General features: G+C 38.4%; 1 protein-coding gene across 3 annotated transcripts in view; it reads left to right on the forward strand.

Moving 5' to 3' along the window:
- Positions 1–7,246, forward strand: part of flrt2 (fibronectin leucine rich transmembrane protein 2) — a 48,113-nt gene extending 40,867 nt beyond the window's left edge. For all 3 annotated transcript variants that reach the window (XM_077587330.1, XM_077587329.1, XM_077587328.1), the window contains one exon: positions 1,415–7,246. In XM_077587330.1, the coding sequence (XP_077443456.1) occupies positions 1,873–3,855 (1,983 nt within the window). In that variant the 5' untranslated portion in view covers positions 1,415–1,872 and the 3' untranslated portion in view covers positions 3,856–7,246. The remainder of the gene's footprint in view (positions 1–1,414) is intronic.
- Positions 7,247–10,030: the final 2,784 nt, after the last annotated feature.

A 10,030-nucleotide genomic window follows, 5' to 3' on the forward strand; every position in this document is an offset into this window, starting at 1 on the left:
TTAATGTGTACCAAAAACTCACACATCAACTAACTTCGGTTATAATGTTCTTTTTTGTGCCCTTTTTATGATTGCAGCAATAATAATGTTCATGCAGTTGCCTTGTGCTGCTCTGTGTGCTGCTGTGGCTGCACGTTTTATCGCCTCTGTGGTTGCTTACCCTCCCCACCGCTTATTTGATTAAATATAGTAGCCTTTTCAATTTGGAAAAGTAGATCACAGATGTGAGGATTGTTTGGACATTCATTCAAGCACTCATGCAAGACCACCCCGTGCATGGAATGTAAACATATAACCATTTTCACTCCATCAAACAGCAATGTTCCTTATCATGGATGTCACAGAAGAATAGTTATTTAATGTGGCAACCAATTGCAACGGTTGGCAATTCTTATGCTTAAAATTCATCCCGTACTTTCGCAAATTGTGTGTTGTCCATCAATGACTTAGGGTGGAGCTTCAGTAAAGCTGTAAGCAACCAATGACAATGAGAATCTTTCAATCATATTGCGGGAGAGAGAATGTTTGATGGGTCATAAAACTTTGAATAATGGATCTCTGGTTCTCAGTATTGCATTGGCCTTGTGCTTTACCAGAAAGCTCTCGGTTGTGAAAAATAGCCTATATTGATCATTTATTGCAGGTGGGGAGACTAAATTATTTTGCAATCCCATTCCATTTGACAACTTGTGCATGTCACTGGAATGAGAAGTGGAACTCGTTTGGGAATGTGTGGCTGTGTGTGTGTGTGTGTGTTTCATTGGCCTTTGTTTGTTTGCTTTTCACCTGCAATACCATTTTTCACCCCCTTAAATCTTCACCGAAATGAAGGTGCCGTAAGGGCATTAATAATAATAAGGTCCTCTGGGCCACTGGCCAAACATCCCTGCTGTTTACTGTACACGTGTGTTAACTCATAATCTGCTCTGGGCAAATAGGTAATTTTACCTATTTAGAATTTACTCTCAGGAACATTTTTTTAATGTTGTTTTTAAAAAATATAATGGATCTTTCTTTAAAGTTTGAAAATCTCAATGTGTGTGTTCGCGCATGTGTGTGTGTGTTTGGCGTTGTTGATCTCTTTTCCCCCTCTTGACAGCGCGAAGGGACAAAATCCTCTTTATGTCTGTGATACCGGATATGCAAGAGGTGTTCTGAATATTTATCAGATGCTTTGACTTTCTTTTCCAATCAGTCAGCGCATAATTTGACGTCAAGCGTGATGTGTTTGTCTCTTCTGGCATTCTGTTCAACATCATAACAGAAGAGCCAGGTTGAGGGAGAGATGCCAAATGAAAAAAAATAAAAACTGTGCATGTGGAGGTGCTAGTGGGGGACAGGGGTGTTTTACAAGGAAGTGGGGGGAGTGACCAGGCCACCCTGAAAATACTAGCATTTCTTTGTTTTCCCACAGGTCTCTGGTTCCAAATGTCACCCTCCTTGGACTCTGCCCCAGTTGGGGAACAGCAGCCGTGTGTGACGGACAGGCGAATGGAGCCTGCGGTGGCTCTCTCCCGCGTGGCTTCAAACAGGCCCTGGATGAGCTCTGCATGGCGCAACCAGTGACGAATCCTGCTATGGTCTGACGTCTCAGCATGGATGGAGTCAGTCAAAAGATACGCCACCACTAATGAGACCATTGCTCTTCAGTCGAGGACTAGCATATACAGGATTACCCCCACTTTCTCCTGATCATTTCGAAGCATCTGACATCATTAACAGACTCTCCACGGCGGACTTTTTTTAACTTTATTTTTTCTTGGAATAATGCATTATTTAGATGTATTTTATTTCTTTGATTAAATTCCTTCTGGTTCTTTTTTTATAGTTGTTTTTCCCATTTTCAGATTTTTGTTTTTTTTATTTTCAAGTATGGAGTTTCTGACTGGACCCTGGAATAAGGATTGGACTTCATTCTTACAATTTTGGTTGACTGTAATCCTAAGCCTTCAAATGCAATTCAGCCCAGGTGCCTCTTGCCCCGAAGAGTGTCGTTGTGACAAATTGTTTGTGTACTGCAATGAACGCAGCCTGACATCGGTGCCTCTGGGGATTCAGGAAGGCTACAAAGTTCTCTATCTGCATAACAACCAGATTAACAATGCTGGCTTTCCGTTGGAACTTCACAATCTGGCCTCTGTAGAGACTGTGTATCTGTATGGAAACCAGCTTGATGAGTTTCCCATCAATCTGCCTAAAAACACCAGAGTCTTGCATCTACAGGAGAACAATATCCAAACCATCTCCAGGGCAGCCCTCGCACAGTTGACTCGGTTAGAAGAGTTGCATCTTGATGACAACTCCATCTCCACAGTGGGGGTGGAAGAAGGGGCCTTTAGGGAAGCACTAAGTCTCAAACTCCTATTCCTCACCAAAAACCACTTAAGCAGTGTTCCCATTGGCCTCCCAGAGGACTTGAAAGAGCTACGATTGGATGAGAATAGAATCGCTGTCATCGCTGAGGAGGCCTTCCAGAATGTCACACGTCTGCAACGCCTCCTGCTGGACGGGAATCTGCTAACCGATGAAGGTATTGCGCCAGGGACCTTCCAGGAGCTGGCCAGTCTCCGAGAACTGGCACTGGCTCGCAATTCGCTCACTTTTCCACCACCCCTTTTACCTAGCCAGTCACTGGTAAAACTCAGCCTGCAGGAAAACCAGATAGACCAGGTCCCAGTAGCTGCGTTTGCAGATTTAAATAGAATGGAGAAGTTGGATATTTCCAGTAACCAACTTCAGACTCTTACACAGGGTGTATTTGACAACCTGTCGAGCTTAAGGCATCTCATTGTGCGCAATAACCCATGGCGCTGTGACTGTTCAGTAAAATGGGTGGTGGTATGGCTCAAGTCATTGCCTTCCTCCATAAATGCCCGGGGGTTTGTGTGTCAAAGTCCAGACAGAGTGCGTGGCATGGCAATCCGTGAGCTTACATTGGATATTATTGAATGTCCAGTCGATGCTGGCCAACCACCGTGGCCCACCCTTCGCTCTACACCTCCTCCCCCGCCCACCACCACCCCTCTTACCACCATGATCTCCACTCTTGAAACCACATCCAATCCCGACTACTTTGACTCTCCTTCCCCAACCTTACCCCCAATCTATATCAATCCTCCCGGCCCCATGCCTCCTTATGAGGACCCCCTTCAGATTTCCTTCCACGTGGTTAACTCTTCTAATATTGAGGTGAGCTGGGCTTCCTATTTCACCGTCACAGCCTACAAGGTCACCTGGGTTAAACGGGGCCAAAGCCAAATGAACGAAGGCATGCAGGAACGGACTGTGAGTGGGGGCCAACGGCATATTAGCATTACTGACCTCGAATCCAGGTCTGTGTACCGGATCTGCGTGCACGTGTTGGACACCCATAACTCCTATAGGCCCGGAGAGGATACAATATGTTCTGAAGCCAGAACCAAGTCTGCCTTGCCAACTAAGTCTCCCGGTTCCGGGCAAACACCGAAGGAGAGCGTTAATTCCACCTTATTAATGGCTGCCATCATTGGCGGAGCAGTCCTCATCGTCTTAGTAACACTGCTCAGCCTATTTTGTTGGCACATGCACAGAAAGAGCCGGTCATCTTCGACCAAGTGGAAATATAACCGAGGCCGCAGAAAAGACGACTACGGCGAGGCTGGAACCAAGAAGGATAACTCAATTCTTGAAATGACTGAAACCAGTTTCCAAATTGTGGCGCTGAACAACGAGCAGCTGCTCAAGGGAGATTTCCGCATTCAGCCTATCTACACACCCAATGGGGGGATTGGATTTAGAGACTGTCACCTCAGTAACAACAGTTTAGCCTACTGCAAGAGCAGCAACGTACCGAGTACAGAGTTTTGTCACACGTGATGCCAAGGCAAACAGTGCATTGGTAAACCCACAAACTCCAAAAACAGTAGACAATATATATAATACACACATACACTGTCTGTTTAGACAATAAGAGAAAAACATGAAAAAGTCTAGTGAAATATAACTGTACAATATATATAAATATATATATATATATTTCCAAATTCTGTCTCGGATGTAATTTATACTGTGGATAATAATGTGGGTTTTTCTGCTATCTTTTTTATTCATAGACAAAAGCGATCCAAGTTTTTCTTTTTTTATGAACAGCAGGGTTTTGAACGTTGTTTTAATGGTCAATACTGTACATGAACACAGATTTGAACAATCATGGCACCCTGGGTGTAGCTTCTGGCAAGTTCTGTCAGCCTTGGAAAATGTTGGGCACTGAGGGCTTGGATCCTTTGCTAACCACAGAAGTAAAAAAAAAAGAAAAAAAAAAGCTTTTTATTCATAGAACCGTCCCAAGTATAATAACAATGTCAGACAAGTGGAAATAGTGCTGATTAGCGCATTGTATAAAAGAGCACCATTTGTGACATTTTTATTTTTAAACTGAAGTGCACTTTCCTATTCATGGTAACAATAGTATTGGTTGGATTATCTCAAAAGGGCCTTTCCATCTAAAACCATTTTTGCTCCATTTGTTGATTCAAACAAATATGAGCCTTGGTCAAGAGACACTTTTTGGAGTACTCTGAAATTGGATCTGACATATTCTCCTCACTATTAGTCATGAGCACTATGAGTACCACATTAACAAAAAAAAGCAACAAAGGAAGATTGTGCTTGAAGCAATGCGTGAATGAATGTGTTGAGATTTGAGAGAACCCCACTCCACCACTAGAAAAAAATCCCCCAAGCTACTTTCTTCAGCCTTTCTTTGTAAATGTGACCACGAGGGGGCAGTTTATTTCAGTTTAGTTGAAAGAAAGGGTTTGAGACAGGCAGAATGGGAGAAAAAAAAGCCATTCAGATAAATTTGCCGCAGCCATTACCTTCTACTCCGTAACCCACTTGACATTTCTGTGCTCAAACAGCATTGTGATGCTGTTATAGCTCAACTGGTGTCTTTAATATGTAGAATACTATTAAATACAATTAAATAAATACAATAATTTAAAACATTACTTCTTGCTCTTTACCATAATGATAAAAAGCTTCACAGTTGTGGCAAATCAAGAGAGATTGAGCATTCCAAAGACAAGGCCCACTAATTCACCCCTTTAGATAGAACTTCATGTCATGCTTTTAATGCGTTAAAAAGTACCTAAAACAAAACAAAAAAAGCACTCTGCCTTGGGGCTATTCAAGATTATTTCAAGGTTCTCAATACACGTTCATCAATATCGTCATGAAATGTTTGATTTGGTTTTAACCTGCATATTGCATTTAGGAATGAATGGGTCTCACCCACCATTTTGCACTACTCTGGCTGCCTGCCTCCCCTGTCCCTTTCCCAATACCTCTGATCCCAGCATGGGCTCAATTAAAGCAGTTTCCCTGCCCTTCAGCTCTCGGACTGTGGCTGCAGAGCTTTGCATGTGAGGTGCCAGCAAGAGGTCTTCATTATGCACTTCTTAAGATGACTTTATTTGATTCGACATCATTTTATTTTGAGGGCAAGCTTAAGGAATTCCCACCCTCAGCCACTCTACTCCTCCGCCCTGTTTTCTCATAATCCTCCACCAAAATGGGAGAGAAGTATGTACAATTTACTTTCACTCGGCTGCACCCAACTGGTGCTAAGGAAAAGTGTCTTTACTCTTTGTGGGGTACACACCAGCAGCCATGCATTGAAGGAAAGAGTTTGTAGCTATTTGTATATTTATTATATAAAGAGGGTTTTGTAATGCAGACAGATGGTAGGATTAAAAACATTTAAAACCTCCTTATCAAATTTGTTTAATAATATTTAGTAGTGTTATAAAATATTGTGCAAAATTGTTTATCAGAAATTGATTCTTCATCATTAAACCAAAGCATTTGTCTTATGTTTTTCTGACATGAGCTCAATAAAATTGAATTCATTTCAGGCTAATCATTTGAGATTTAATCAATAAGTGACCATGTTTATGCCTGCTCAGTTTTGGGCAGCATATTAAGCTCTCATTTTCTTAAACCACAAGCACATTTATATTGAATTCAATGAAATAATAGCACAAAACAACACATTTAAATCCTTCGCTTGACTTTTAATTGTATATGCTGGGTTGCTTTCCAATTGTTTCTTCTGTGGTTAACAGAGCGTCTCCACTTTATGTTGAACTTTTTCTCTTAAAATCGACATATCAGCACACCCAGAAAATGTACCAAGTGTTTCTGACCTGCCCTGCTTTAACAATCGTGTGGTTTGCTCTACATGCTGCACCCACTGAACATAACATTCTGCTCATAAGCAACTTAATATTTCCACAATGAATTTGTATGTCATTTTAAGAAATTAGGTTGACTATTTTAATAGGTTTTTTCCCCAAAAGACATCAAGTGTATTTGCCTTACCTGTTCATACAGGATCAAAATGATTAAGGGAAAGTATAGAAAGTATAGATACAGGAGGAACACGAGTAGACAGCAACAAGAATGCCCAAAAGAAAGCACATTTACACGGCCACAGTGGCGACAATAACAGTGCCAATAGGAACAACATTGCTAAGCACCACACAATTACGCGCACACTAGCTAATGAGACTTTTCATCCAGACTGCCAGACTTGCAGTGCTCTTACACGGTGTGGTTAATGATTCAACCAGCCTGAGAAAGCGCTTTAGTTGTTGTTTTGCAGTATGCATTACTCCTCATTTAACACAATGCTGAGTCCGATGGAATTAAACTCAATGGAATGCAAAGTGACTGCCACTGTTGGTTTGTGCTGTTTTTTTTTTCCGTTTTTTTTAGAGTGATTGGGTGAACAACATGTTTTGTAACAAGGCTTTTCCTGTAGGCACATAGTTCACTTCAGATATCTATCAGCAAGGAACAATAAATTTGTTAATTTTGCATGTAGAAACTCATTTTCATTTTTACCCATATACTTACACGTTTAAAAGCACATTTCACAGCAATTGTCTACCCAGTGGTTGTTATACAGCGCATCTATAAAACCTATGTTTGCTACAAAATTTTCAGTGCATGTAAAATGGCTACCTTTGAAATATTTGGCCTTCCCAGCTTTCATCACATTAGAAAACTCAAAACAAGATGTTTCTTAGGAACCAAAGTTGAAAATTTATGTTTTCATTATGAAATGTTGATGTTGTTCCATGTATGTGCCTTGAGGTTAAACTTACAATGTAAAGTCCTTGAAACCTTTAAATGTTTTTGCACAAACTGTACATACCTACGTGAAGGTTTTTTTTTTTGAAAATAAAAGAGCCATTGGATTTCAGCACTCCAGTTTTCTTCAGAGAAACAGTCGGCATTCAAATGTACACTTTAGTATGGGATGTTCAAGCAAAGTAGCGTCGACACAACTGCTTAACACAAAGGTGGAGAAAATCCAGTGCATGTCAACAATTTCCTTGCAAGGCACAATTGAATCCAACAATAAGCCTCTAAAAGATAAATATATATATATATATATATATATATATATATATATATATATATATATATATATATATATAGTTTAATCATGACATTGATGTCAATTCCTGAATAGTAAACATTTATTTAATTTTTTTTTAAATTGTTGTTTTTGAAGGTGAAAACTGGGTTTAGAAAATTATTTTCTTGTACACAAAAACTATGATATGATATACAATAATTAATAGTGTGTTAACCACAGGATGTTACTCAGGATTAGGTTACAAAAAGTAATAGTTGCTTTTGGGCAGAATATTCGCGTCTACATAAATAATTGTGTTCAAAGCAAATTAAATTTTAAAGTTGAATTGTTATCAATCTATTTTCGACAATTATAGTGCAAAGTGGAAACTCTGAGCTTGAACACAATCCACACATTGTAAACTGTTAATTAAAATAGCGCTAATACAATAAATACAAATACTTGAATAACATTCGAACATGCTTAACTTTTGAAAGTATATAAATTAACTCAGTAAATTTCTTTGTCCTTATGTGACAAAATGCATGGTCATTCTGGCATGCAACACAAAAATTTGCCAACACCTTCAGTCCTGCTGCTTTTTTTTTACTTCATTTGACTGTTCTAGCTCCATTCGTCATTTATAATTATGTCCCTGTTTACACCTATTGTTCATGCTCGCATTTCTTCTCGAAAAAGTGTTGAAAATAAATTGGAAAGCAATATACATATAATGAATATTTGTGAAGCACTTTTAATATGACGCAGTTGTATGCGACCTTGATTGCATTTTTTTATGTTATTATAATTCAGAGGAGTTAGCATTCAAGTTCAGTGACGTATCTGCTTTTTTATTAAAGGCAAAATCAAATTCAAGTATATAACTACATTTTCTCATTAACTAATGAAGTTGAAAACAACATTAAATTCCATTTGAAATTTTATGTGAGCATAGAAATGTGAAAATGGTATGGTTAATTCAAGGTAGGATTTAAGCACGAATGAAAGTTGGTCCCAGTGGCGTTCTTACACAATTTTAAAATGAGAAGAAACAGTTTAATTCATACCAAAATACGGCAATAGAATGCAAAAACTTGAGTAAAAGAGGTGCAAATTGTTTCACTGTGTGAGTTCATTACAACGAAACCCAGACATTTGTAAACTCAAGGCACACAGTTTATATTAAGGATGTTTTTCCTCGTTAAATTTCCATCAAAATGGGTCCTCTTTGTTTCATTCTACTACACAGTATTCTCACTTCTCCAAAATTCTATTAGAAACATTTAAATGGATGTGTTCTCTTTTCATCTAGTGATCTTTCTAGGTGTATTATGCTCCAACACAAATTAGAGGGAATTGATCAAGAACTGCACATCTGCTGCTCCCATAGCAATGCCAGCACACTTTGTACTTTCTGCTTAATGAGGGTTCTATTTTATCTGAGAGAAAGCAGCTATGTTTTTAGTCATATTTCATATTGCACCAAGTAATGAAATGTGGATTTTCTGCTTTTGAAATTATTCTATGAACAGGTGTTAGCTCAAAAAGGACGCCTTTTGATATTTATCTTTAATATGAAGGGGGGACTCATTAAATGTCACAATTCAGAGATGGTATTAAACATTAAAAGATGTGAGCATTCGTTAGACTGAATAGTTAAGTGGTTCTTTGAAAGATTAGTTCTGTTGTTAGTCCCACCTTTTAGTCGGCTGAGAAGCTTTTAATTACAGCGTGACCACAGGTGAGGCCCCAGTCGCTATTTTCACCACCAGGCTAATGGATGTCAGGACGGGGTCATTGAATTTCTCCGTCCATTTGCTTCCAGCATCAAATGGCACGAACATTAAGTCAATCAGTTCTGTATCACCTTCATCTTAATATGCATAAAAATGAAAAGTACCATAGTCAATTTGGGTGAGAAAGAAAGCCATATCCAGTGGCACATTTACTCATGCTTAATATTTTTTAAACCATTTATATAAGCTACATAATTTCAGTTCATTAGAAAAAAAAGCAAAATAAAGTTTATTGGATGAGAGCTTTGAGGTTTCAATGTGGTACTACTTTACTATTAGTTTCTAAATATACCAGAATGAGGAAGGACAGAATTCCACAGTATTAGAGGTGGTTTTTAAAAAAGCCCACTTGAAAAGATTTAAAAGCTTGTTGACATGAAAATGGAGATGGAAGCAATTGCAACCAACTCCAAAACCATTATTCATAAATCCATATTAAATTTCCTATTTGTCCATACATATTTACTTCAAAACCAAAACATTACAACCTGTTATGATTGTGTTTTTCACCCTTCTCCAGCAAAGTATACATTTACTAAAATGCTACTACAGGACAACTGAGTGACATTTCTAATCATACTGGCATAACAGTCATGTTTTCAGAGGAGTATGAAATTGGATTGTTTTGCTAACATTGGTGTCAATGCAGCACTGTGTACATGAAACACACACAAAAAAAAATCCCAATTTTGACTAGGACTCAAGATAATTGTAAATAATAAAAAATGATTCAAGTATGCAGTGACTTAATTTTTTCAATTTATATATATATATATATATATATATATATATATATATATATATATATATATATATATATATATATATA

This window comes from Stigmatopora argus, chromosome 19, assembly GCF_051989625.1.
Source record: "Stigmatopora argus isolate UIUO_Sarg chromosome 19, RoL_Sarg_1.0, whole genome shotgun sequence".
Taxonomy (NCBI): domain Eukaryota; kingdom Metazoa; phylum Chordata; class Actinopteri; order Syngnathiformes; family Syngnathidae; genus Stigmatopora; species Stigmatopora argus.